Genomic DNA, 10,800 nt, shown 5'->3' on the forward strand with positions numbered 1-10,800 from the left:
TGTTCCATTCACATCCATCATCACTCTCACCATGTTCCGCCCCACAATTCACGCCCTCCGCGTCGTCCCCCGCCTCTCCACTCGGGGACTGAGCACATCCGCAGTACGCGCTGCCGAGGACCGGCCTGGACCAGCACTTAGCCAGACTAACCGTACGCAACAATAGGGAGGTAACTAACACACCAGGCGCCGAGCACACCCTTCGCCGGTTCTGGAAACACGCGCATGTCAAGGAGGAGCCTGAGGGTGAGTCCCAGTGTGACTTGCTCCAGTCGTTGACACCAGGCTTCCACGTCACCCTCGACAAGCGCGCGCTCAAGTCGCCCGCCGGCACCAAGCTCATCTTCCCCAAGGACAAGCGGTTGCTTGCGACCCTCATCGCAAACGAGTGGGAGAACCAGGACAAGGTATTGAAGCAGCATGCGCTGCCGCTTGTGAGTGATGACTTGTTCTCTGCCCTCTCCTGGCTTGCTCTCTTCTCTTCTCTTCCTCCTCCCTCCTGGATGAGGTCTACTGCCGTTACGTTCACATTCAGGTGACCTGAATCGCAGATGTCCAACATTGTGCGCAAGCTGACTCCAGACATCCCTCGCGTCCCGCGCGGTCGACGGCTTTGGTGCGCCGGGGTCGCCAACGCGCGAGGGGGTCATTGACGCATTGATGGAGTACCTCGACACGGATACGATCGCGTGAGTGGTCTCTGCCAGCGACAAGAAGAGCAACGCCACTGTACTGCAATACAGTTAATTGAATTGAGCAGGTGATCGGATGGCGTCTGAAAGCTGCTCGGCTCGATTCGCAGTCACCGGAGTCCGCTTGTGGACGTAAACTCTTCACAGCTGACACCAGCTTCCCTGGCGACGCGCCCGCCGCCCTCGTCCGCCTCCAGAAGGAGCACTGGGACCCCCTCATCCAGTGGCTCAAGGACAAGTACGGCGTGACGCTCGGCCAGACGACTGGCTTCGGTCTCCCCAAGCACTCGGAGGGTGCGGCCGAGAAACTCCGCAAGGTCCTGGAGGGCATGGACTCGTGGCAGCTGGCTGCGTTTGAGCGCACAGTCTACGCGACCAAGAGCTTTGTCGTCGCGCTTGCGTTCGTCGAGGGGCGTATCTCTGCGCATGAGGCTGCCTTGGCTGCGCAGGTTGAGGTGGCTGCGCAGATTGAGCAGTGGGGCGAGGTTGAGGACACGCACGACGTCGATTACCAGGACATCCGGCGGAGCCTCGGAACAGTCGCGGCGCTGCTCGCAAAGGTGTAGGACAAGCGTCTGGATGTCTAGATATCTATGCATGGTATGGTACAGGGGTGAGGTGATTGGGAAACCCAAATGGAAGAGATAGAGAAAACCCTCAGTCGAGCCGCTTCGCCTCGCCTGATGTCAGCTGGATCATAGTTTGTGAGCTCACCAGACGCGAGGACGCGGTATGCTTTGCCGCGCCACACAACACGGCTGCCGAGCATGGCATACAACCAGATCGGGAGGGCGAGACATTCCCGCGCCGCCCATGCAAGCATGAAGCGCCATGTAGGCTGGGGTGGGCCAACATGGCGCACATTGGTCGCCAGTGCGTTTCGTACGGCCAGATCTGTCGCGAGCCATGCGCCCATACTCAGAACCCAGAAGAGAAGCTTTGGAACGCCGAATAGGGAATACACGGCCCAAGCGCCGTACAGGCTCGCAACAATCGACTCGGTGAGTGGCTCCATCGACGTCGCCGGCAACGTCATCATCTTGCGTACGCGGATCCAGCGTGCTCGGCGCATAAAGTAGTCGCGAACAGTGAGGGCGCCGAGGAAGTCAGTCGCAACGTCTCCCGTCATGGCGTGTTTAAGGCCCAGCTCGTGCCAGAGCGAGAGGGCGATCATGTTGTCCTCAGCCATGAAGGGGCCGAAGCCTGCCATGCCCTTGACATTTTGCGAGGCGAGGGATGGTGCGGGTGAGGAGAGGGCATTGATGTTTGTGCGAGAGTACATGCACGACTTGCCGACGACGCACGACTCGATTGCGACGTTGTTCTTTCATCAGCTGGCACCCTCAAAAGCTCCCCGTCAGTTCCTGGGAGCACACTCACAATGCTCAGGTACATCTTGGCATGTGTCGAGTTCAGGTACGCCTGCTCAATAAGGCTACCCCACGTTGGCTGGTAAACGACGGCGGTGGGGACCTGGTGCACCAGGCCGACCATGCCACGCGACGGCGAGGCTCTTTCATTGTCGGCGATTAAGGACGCGCTCTCCTCGTCACCCCGGCGACTGAGGAAAGCGTCGACCATGTGTCCCAGTGCATCGGGGAGGATGGCGACCGTCGCGTCAAGGACCCACAGGATGTCATGCGACGCCTGGGCGAATGGTTCCATCAGGTTGTTGACTTTGGGGTTTACGCCGACCTTGGCAGAGTCTGGTGTGAGCTCGTCCACATGTACATTGATCCAAGATCCAACGTCTAGACTGCTGGACCACTCTCAGGTCCCACAGCTCCCACAGCTCCCACAGCACATCCCATGCCCTCGCCGACTCACTGATCACAACCCGAGCCGGCACATGCGGGTGGCGCGCCATGACCTTTTGCACGACCGGCAGCGCCTCGTCCTTTGGGTTCTGGAGTGCAAAGATGACCTCGTAGTTTGGATAGTTGAGGCGCATAACACTCTCGAGGGTCGAGTACATGTTGGTGTCGAGACCACAGAGGGGACGGATCACGCTCACCCCGGGGACCGAGGCGGCAGGGAGTGCGGAAAGACGTGACGCCGTGTGCCTCTTGCCATACCGGGAGCGAGCGACTCGGAGACCGTTCAGGCCAACAGCCCATACGACGGCGTAGAGCACCAGCGCACCGATCGCGGCGTACGTTGGGGCAGGCATCCGTGTATCGTGTATGATGGATTGTGGAAGAGTGAGTGTTGAGGACCGCGTCACCCCGGCGCGTCCGGACAAGGTGGACCTTCTGAACTTTCTTGAATTGGCCACAGCATTGGATTCAGTACCACGTAAGTGCCACGTGACCATATCTTTGAGATTGGAATGACTCCCTGACGATTCCGCAACAACGTGCTCTCCACTAACAAACACTCTCTTCAATCATTTTACACAATGGCCGAACCCGATCCACAATTCGTGGCCGATACGCTGCGCGCCCGCGCCGAGATGGCACTCGCCAAGGCCCAGCGACACGCGGCTGTTCAGCGTCTCCTTTCCCACCCGGCCATCGCGCCAGCCCGCGAGATCCTTGCCGACCCCATGGTCTGCGCGGCGCTCGTGGGCGCGTTCATCGCACTTCTGTTCTTCATCTGTGCGCTCCAACTGAAAAATGTGTACTAACGCAGTCTATCCCGCGGGTAAGAAGAGCCGTCGTTCTGGCGTGCCCAAGGCCCTCCTCGTCGGTCCGACGGATGCAGGCAAGACGGCCATCTTTGCCAAGGTGCGCCTTCCCGAGACATCGCTGACCCCAGTTCGCACAGGACGAGGTGCCGGCTACACACACGTCTACCGTACCGTCGACGGCTAGCGTTGCTTTGCGCGCGAGCGGACGTTCCAAGACGGTCCGGCTGGTTGATATGGCTGGGCATGCGCGGTTGCGCGACGAGGTGTCGGCGGCAGTTGCTGATACGGATGCGGTGGTGTTTGTTGTGGATGTGATGGGCGTTGTGCGTAATGCGGCGTCCGTGACTGAGTGAGTCGAGTTGAGCTGAGTCGTTGGATCTCTTCAGCTTGACATGTGGCTCACCACTCTCCCTTCCCATGCCCCTCGCGCGCACTCCGTTCGCCGTGTGCTTCCGCTGCTGACAACAGACAACTACCGCCCCTCCTCACTGCGATGGCGGGCACCGCCTCCCGGCGCGGCTTCAACACCTCCCCTCTCCGTCTCCTCATCCTCGCACACAAGGCTGACGCGCTCTCGCGCGAGGCCACTGCCCTTTCGCCGCCCGATCTCGCACCTCAGACCCGCCAGACGGCCGAGGAGCGCGTGCGCTCAGTCCTCACCCGCGAGATGGACCGGCTCAAGTCGGCGCGCTCCGCCTCGGGCGGACGCATCGAGGGAATGGGCCGCGTCGCTACCCAGCGTGGATGGTGGGCGCGGCTCTTTGGCGCTCCCGAACCAGTCGCCGAGAACACTGAGGATGAAGAGGCACTCGTGTGGGGCGGGCCAGGCGCTTGGAACTGGGACGACGTTGAGGGCGTGGATGTCGAGTGGGGCGTTACGGGCGTTGGTGGAGCCAAGCCGCTTACGGAGGAGTGTGAGGAGGGAGACGGTCTGCAGGACCTCACGGACTTCTTCTGGGATCTGTAGATGATGCATCTGTACTGGCGATGGAATCGAGGCTGGCGGAAAGATGGAGGACTCATGAGTTGTCAATGTGTGTTACGTAAACCCAGGGAGTGTGTGTGATCTCACCAATGTCAATACCGAAGGGTTGTCGATGCCCATCTTCTCCACCTTCCTTTTATCAAACTTGATCCCATCATGCTCGGTACGTCTCTCGACCTTTCAACTTAACCGCAGTCGTCGGCCTCACAGGCGGAATAGGCACAGGGAAGAGCACCGTCTCTGGCCTCCTCAGTTCACGGCACCATCTCTCAATCGTCGACGCCGACATCCTCGCGCGCGATGCCATCGCCCCTGGCTCGGCAGGCTTCCGCAAAGTCGTGGCCCACTTTGGTGCGGACCGTATCCTCAATGCAGACGGGAGCCTGAACCGCTCCGCACTCGGCGACATCATCTTCCGCGACCCCAACGAACGCCAGTACCTCAACGGCATTATCCATCCCGCCGTGCGGCGCATGATGTTCATGGCTGTACTCAAGGCGTGGCTTCGTGGCGAGTGGTGTATCGTCCTCGACGTGCCTCTTCTCATCGAGGCGAATCTGTGGAAGTGGGTCGGTGAGGTCATGGTGGTGTTTATGTGAGTGTCCGACCTTGGCCTTCCTTCATTCCTCCCCTTCTCATTTCTCTCATGTTCGATCCCACTGATGGCAGCTCGGAAAAGCTCCAGCTTCGCCGCATCCTTGACCGCCCCCCTCTCCCGGGAAATGCACCCCTCACCGAATCGCAGGCGCAAGATCGGATGCGCGCGCAGATGCCGGTCGCGGACAAGCTCGTGTATGCCACCACTGTCGTCGATAACAGTGGCTCGCTGTCGGACCTCGAGGCGCAAGTCGATCGTGCCGTTGCCAAGTGGCGCGCGCAGCAGGGTGGGAGCTCGGGATGGTGGTGGAAACTGTGCTGGCTCGTGCCACCCGTCGGTATCATGGCTGGGTGGATATGCCTCCTTCGCACGTATTTCCGGGCTAAGACTGTGCGGAAGCGCACGCGCGGGGAGGTGGAGAGGCGAGGGGTGGAGATGCAGGACCTCAAGCGGGCTTAGGTGTGTAGTGTGTAGGAGGCAGTGTGTAGGTAGACAGAGGGTGGATAGAGAGATGTACTCTATACTGGGGCATCCACTGAACTCGCGATCGGTACAAACCTGGTGACAGAGGGACCGCCTCAGGTCGCGTGCTCCAGTGACGCGTGCTGAATGATACATACATGGTATACTGATGCTGGATATCGCGGGTGCGTCTGTTCTTTCCCATCATCTCGACTTACCCCTCCCTATCGGCGACGCTCTGGCTCGGCCGCACGAAAGTTGCGGTAATAACTCTTGCACTTCTCCTCGATCGTCTCCTGGTACGTCTCGGGAAGCGTGTTGACAAGTTTGGCGGGATTGCCGCCCCACACGGTCAGCGAGGGGATGACGGTACCATCGGCCACGACCGAGTCGGGGAGGATACGGGCGCAGTCCTTGATGACGGTGAATTTGCCCTATGTGTTAGACCAATGGCGCGTCTCTTGATCCTCTCTCCCCCTCTTCCATCTCTCTCCTCACTTCTAGCCGCAGCAGTCTCAGAAAGGGACTTGCCAGCTCCACGAAGATGTTGTCTGAGCTGACTCACGATAATACTCCGCGCCCCAATCTCGATACAGCTTCCAATACTCGCCGCCTCGACAATACAGTCCGCCCCGATGTGCACGTAATCCATGATGCGCACGGGGTAGAACGTGAACGCGCCCTTGTAGATCTTGCCTGGTGGGCGGAGGATGGCACCATCCCCGAGAAGGCAGTACCGTCCCATACTGATGACGACGTAGCTGCCCGTCTGGTTACGGCGTAGGTCGCCGCGCACAATTGCCCGCGTTTGGATGATGCTCTTGCCCGCAAGGACGATATTCTGCGCACCCAAGATTGTCGCCTTGCGCGAGACCTTGTCTTCTGTCAGTTCAAGTCTTGACAATAGCTCACTTCCAGTGTCCGTTTCTGGTGTCAGCTTGGCTAGGGAAGTTGAAGCGGACTCACCAACATACGTCCCCTTCTCAAAGGTTATGATGGGGTCGAAGGCGCCCATCCCGCCTAGATTAGAAATGTGTTTGATGGAGATGAGTAGATGAGTAGATGAGAAGGGAGGAAGGATGGACTGGACGTGACTGATGGAGAGTGACTTGCCGGGGCCCCTGCGCTCCGCTCGAAATGATTCCGCGGCGTCCACGATGTCGGTATCTCTCCATCCTCCTGGCCTCCTCATCCAACAACAACAACCCCAACTTCCAAGCATGACGAGCGCCGACGCGCCCGCCACCGCGATGGTGCGTCTCAGCCAAGACTTTTCAGATTGTGCGTTCTTCTTGCTGGAGAGCAGCCGGTTCCAGTCCAGCCGCTTCTGAGCAGTACCTCCTCGTGTGCTAGCTGACCTCAGCTACCGCCCTCTCGCGTCATCAACAAATACATGCGCGACTCGAGCTCGAGATCCTCGACGTGAGGGAAGAAGTCGCACGCCTGAAAGGCGAGCTGCGACGCGACCAGGATCCCGCGCGGATGGGCGTCATCCAGAAACAGATTGCGCATCTCATGCAGCAGATCAACGCTATCCGGGAGAAGGCGGCCGAGGCAGAGGCCATCGTCAAGAGCATTACGCAGGACGTACAGCGTCTCGATGTTGCCAAGCGCAACCTCACGCGGACGATGCAGACACTCGAGCGGTGGAGCATGTTGAGTGCGTCTTCCTTCCCTCTCAACCATCTCTCGCCAACGTAGCTGACGCCAGAACACGCACACAGGCAGCTCAAGGAGCTGATTCCGACGAAACGGTATCGCGATATGGCAAGCTCGCTGTCGGCAGTAATGCAGCTCTTCGAGGGGCTCAAGCCACTAACCACCGTCGCCGAAGTTGCTGAGGTCTTCCGCGCAGCCGAGGAGGACAGGCGTACCGTCCAGGAGATGGTGAACACCGAGATGGAGGCATTCTTCCGCAACGACCCTAACCACCCGCCGGACCTGCGCGTAGTCTCAGAGGCCGCGCTGGTCGTGGACGTCCTGGGTGGCGATTACCGCAAGCACATCATCGAACGATACATCACCCTCCAGCTGGCGGAGTACCGCCGCATTTTCCGGAGTACCGACGAGGCGGGGCAGCTGGATAATGTGGCACGCCGGTACGCATGGTTTCGCCGCGTGCTTAAGCACCATGACGAGGAGCATGCAGCACTCTTCCCCGCAAGTTGGGAGGTTACGCGGCTGCTCGTGGCGAGCTTTGCGGAGCAGACGCGGGTTGATCTTGCAAATGTCCTCGGACGGGGTGTGCCAGATGTCAACGTTCTTCTGGACGCATTGCAAGCGACGCTCGACTTTGAGGCCGCCCTCGCGCGCCGGTTCAACATGCCAGTGAGCACAATATTCGAATTCCAGCTGACACCAGTTCGAGGACGTGACAGCCGGCGGGCTCAACTCGTCCTCCAGCACCAAATGGACCATCTCGACCATCTTCGACTCGCATTTTGGAACATACGTCGACGCGCAGGACAAGGCGTTATCAGAAATGATGTCGCAGTACCGAGGGGCACGCTCGCGCAGCAGCCTCGAGGGCACACTGCAGGAGACAGAAAATGCGGGACCGACGATCCTCCCTTCATCTACAGAGCTGTTCTATTTCTACGGGCAGACGCTTGAGCAGTGCAGCAAGTACACGAATGGGGATCCCGTCGTCAAGCTCGCTCGTATCTTTGCCAAGTGGCTCAAGATCTACAACGACGACGTGCTCCTCGCGGCGCTCAAGAAGGAGCCGACGATCCGGCGCTCGCTTGAAGGCCGCTCGAGTTTGGCAGAGGTCAAGACGGCGTGTATGGTACTCAACACGGCTGAGTACTGCGCCAACACGTCCATGCAACTCGAGGACCGCCTCAAGGACAAGGTCAAGGAGGAGTTGTGCGACTCGATCGGATTCGCAGACGAGCGTGATGGTTTCACCGCCACCAAGGCGCAGTGTATTGCGACGATGCTGCGCGAGCTCGAGACCGCGTGCGACCCAGCGTTCGCGGCGATCCTCAAGACGCCTTGGCGCGACCTCGAGAACGTGTCGGGTCGCTCGGCGTACATCGTTGACCTGGTGGGGAGCATCAAGGAGGTCGCGGAGTGCGTGCGTACGCGCATCGAGAGCAAGAAGTACATTCGCAACTTTGCCGACAAGGCGGTCGGGCTGGTCATTGCGCGGTTTACACAGGCGGTTATCAAGAGCCGGCCACTCAAGAAGATCGGCGCGGAGCAGGTGAGTGGGGTGTGATGCCGATACTGGGCGCCGTTGGCTGTGGTCGGCTGCCGTCCCTGACAAAGCTGAAACCAGATCCTCCTCGACGTGCAGGCCGTCAAGGCGTGCCTCCTCGACCTCCCCGAACCACATCCTGAGAACTCGAGCAACGGGTACACGAAATACGTGACCAAGAACACGGGTCAGCTCGAGACGATGCTCAAGGTCATCCTCGCGCCGGATGATCCTCCCGAGGGGTTCGTCCAGAACTACTGCCTCCTTATCGGCGATAGGTCGTTCACAAATTTCCAGAAGGTGAGCTGCACTATGCTTAATATATCTCACACCAGATCTTAGACCTCAAGGGCACGGCCCGCTCGGACCAGCAGAAGCTCGTTGACATTTTCCTCTCAGTGACAGGCACCAAGGACGACTTGACAGACACGTCGTTCCTCACAGGCCTCGACATGGATCCCGGGAACGAAAGGGCACAGCACGCGCCCCAGTCACCGGCGATGCAGACCCTCGGTCCCGGCAGCGTACTCCCTTCCCTTCTGTCGCGGAGCAGTGCCGACTACTCGCCGGACGGGAGTCGCGCAGACACGCCAAAGGCGTTTGGCGACTTCCGGCGCTTCGTATCGACGTTCGGTAAGCGCGACGGGTATATGTAATCTATGGCCATGCATCGGATGGTCGGGTATCTGTATCTCGTACAAAAGTTACATGTTAGTAGGGCTTCTCGCCGCTAAGGAGCTGGGCCTGCGGCGTTGGCGACGGTGGCTTTTGTGTCTCGCCTGGTGGCTGCGTGCGGCCAGTGCTGAAGCCGTACAGATAGTTCCTGTTGTCAGCTGCCACCTAGTCTTGAGCTCACTTGTAGTACGAGTCGTCAAGCACGTTGTTGAAGTAGTTGCCCCGTATCCTGAAGAACACGTTGGCGGTGAGGAGCGAGTCGGAGCCAGCCTGGTGCTGTGGTCCTATCCGCTGGACGCCGATGCTCTCGGCGATCTCCTGCAGTCCACCGCGGAGCATCCTGACAGACCGCACGATGTGCTTGATGTCGTAGATGCAGGGGAACCACACAAACAGGAGGTCGAAGAAGTCCTGCTCGGTCGCTGGCAAAGGCTCGCACGTGAGGATGCGGAGGAGGTAGCCAAAGTCGTACCCGCTGATGTCAGCTGGATATCCCTGCCATAGCTCACGAGTGAAAGGACACCCATTTGATGGTGGGGAAGAGTACGAGCCCAGAGGTCACGAGCAGCTCGCCAAAGTACTCGACGTCGATGCCGTCCTCCTCGTTGCGCTTAAAGTCGATGCCAGAGTTCTTGAGCAGCTCGATACTCTCGGGCGCGTACATGTCGTCCCTGGGGTCAGATAAACAAGGCGACGGCGCACGTGAGGTTAAACTGGAAGTTGAACTGCCATGTGTAGCCCTCCGGTGAGTGGCCGCTCTCGTCGCTGAGCGTCACGCCGAGCTGGATGATCTTGAGCATGTCGACGTTGCATCGCATCGTCTGGTAGTGGTAGTCCGAGCCGGTCTTGAAGCTCCCGATTGGACGCGCGACGATGCCTGGGAACTCGGTGTCCTGGGGTTAGTAATAGCAATGCGAGCGGGGCAGCGGGGTGAAGGGCGACGGCGCGGCCAGGCGAGCGGGCGAGCAGGCGGAATAAGAGTATGCCCATGATGCAGGAAGGGCGACGCGTTCAATTTCGAAGTGGTCGATCCGTCAGGTCGCCACGCTGCTCGAGTCACGGCACCATAACTGGCCATTCAAAGGCGGTCGTTGGCATAGGGAAGGTCGCGTACGCACCATGGAGATGTAGGGGTACTGGTCGACGGCATGGCGGAGGTGCTGGAGCTCGGTCTCGAGGTTGTCTGCCCAGACCTCGCGAATGCCGTACTCTGGAGGCCGCTGTGCGGAAACCATGGCGTGAGGGTTTGGGGAACTTAGGCCTCTAACAGTAAAACGGGAGTCGAGAGGAAGGGGATGATGAAGATGGATGCGAGGATGAAGAGTAGTAATGGTGATGGATTCCAGTTGTTGGTGACCATGAACTGACCAGCTTGGACAGAGGATACACGGAAGCAAATCCCAATTCCCTTACACCCCCCATGTTGGAGCCACGCCCACCCCCAGCACCCCCAGTCTAAGCTCACCCCAGATTCACCATGCAATGACGATGTCGTTCTCCGTTCCTCCCCCCTTCCGCTTTCTTTCCATCAACCACACTACCCATCTTCTCGTTCCG

At 59.4% G+C, this 10,800-nt stretch overlaps 7 protein-coding genes across 7 annotated transcripts; 4 read left to right on the top strand and 3 right to left on the bottom strand.

The window, feature by feature from the left end:
• Positions 1-31: 31 nt before the first annotated feature.
• atp12 (uncharacterized protein) lies at positions 32-1,258 on the top strand (the record flags this gene model as incomplete). Its single annotated transcript, XM_060603343.1, has 5 exons — positions 32-152; positions 187-246; positions 286-434; positions 583-689; positions 850-1,258. 5 exons carry the CDS (start codon positions 32-34, stop codon positions 1,256-1,258), a joined length of 846 nt encoding a protein of 281 aa, XP_060459647.1.
• Positions 1,259-1,349: 91 nt separating this feature from the next.
• Positions 1,350-2,862, bottom strand: HSX11 (uncharacterized protein; the record flags this gene model as incomplete). The annotated part of the gene is made up of 4 exons (XM_060603346.1): positions 1,350-1,372; positions 1,407-2,016; positions 2,073-2,398; positions 2,520-2,862. 4 exons carry the CDS (start codon positions 2,860-2,862, stop codon positions 1,350-1,352), a joined length of 1,302 nt encoding a protein of 433 aa, XP_060459648.1.
• Positions 2,863-3,090: 228 nt separating this feature from the next.
• Positions 3,091-4,288, top strand: CcaverHIS019_0608430 (uncharacterized protein; the record flags this gene model as incomplete). Its single annotated transcript, XM_060603347.1, has 4 exons — positions 3,091-3,289; positions 3,324-3,418; positions 3,450-3,670; positions 3,790-4,288. The coding sequence occupies 4 exons, from the start codon at positions 3,091-3,093 to the stop codon at positions 4,286-4,288; spliced, it is 1,014 nt and encodes a 337-aa protein (XP_060459649.1).
• Positions 4,289-4,462: 174 nt separating this feature from the next.
• On the top strand, positions 4,463-5,363 carry CAB5 (uncharacterized protein; the record flags this gene model as incomplete). The annotated part of the gene is made up of 3 exons (XM_060603348.1): positions 4,463-4,469; positions 4,502-4,901; positions 4,976-5,363. The coding sequence occupies 3 exons, from the start codon at positions 4,463-4,465 to the stop codon at positions 5,361-5,363; spliced, it is 795 nt and encodes a 264-aa protein (XP_060459650.1).
• Positions 5,364-5,590: 227 nt separating this feature from the next.
• On the bottom strand, positions 5,591-6,381 carry CcaverHIS019_0608450 (uncharacterized protein; the record flags this gene model as incomplete). Its single annotated transcript, XM_060603349.1, has 4 exons — positions 5,591-5,800; positions 5,932-6,245; positions 6,279-6,293; positions 6,333-6,381. The coding sequence occupies 4 exons, from the start codon at positions 6,379-6,381 to the stop codon at positions 5,591-5,593; spliced, it is 588 nt and encodes a 195-aa protein (XP_060459651.1).
• Positions 6,382-6,586: 205 nt separating this feature from the next.
• Positions 6,587-9,224, top strand: VPS53 (uncharacterized protein; the record flags this gene model as incomplete). The annotated part of the gene is made up of 6 exons (XM_060603350.1): positions 6,587-6,647; positions 6,730-7,026; positions 7,078-7,694; positions 7,729-8,574; positions 8,650-8,868; positions 8,904-9,224. 6 exons carry the CDS (start codon positions 6,587-6,589, stop codon positions 9,222-9,224), a joined length of 2,361 nt encoding a protein of 786 aa, XP_060459652.1.
• A 55-nt stretch (positions 9,225-9,279) lies between these two features.
• POP2 (uncharacterized protein) lies at positions 9,280-10,478 on the bottom strand (the record flags this gene model as incomplete). Its single annotated transcript, XM_060603351.1, has 5 exons — positions 9,280-9,391; positions 9,425-9,718; positions 9,753-9,914; positions 9,946-10,136; positions 10,362-10,478. The coding sequence occupies 5 exons, from the start codon at positions 10,476-10,478 to the stop codon at positions 9,280-9,282; spliced, it is 876 nt and encodes a 291-aa protein (XP_060459653.1).
• Between the last annotated feature and the right edge of the window lie 322 nt (positions 10,479-10,800).

Source organism: Cutaneotrichosporon cavernicola, assembly GCF_030864355.1.
Source record: "Cutaneotrichosporon cavernicola HIS019 DNA, chromosome: 6".
Taxonomy (NCBI): domain Eukaryota; kingdom Fungi; phylum Basidiomycota; class Tremellomycetes; order Trichosporonales; family Trichosporonaceae; genus Cutaneotrichosporon; species Cutaneotrichosporon cavernicola.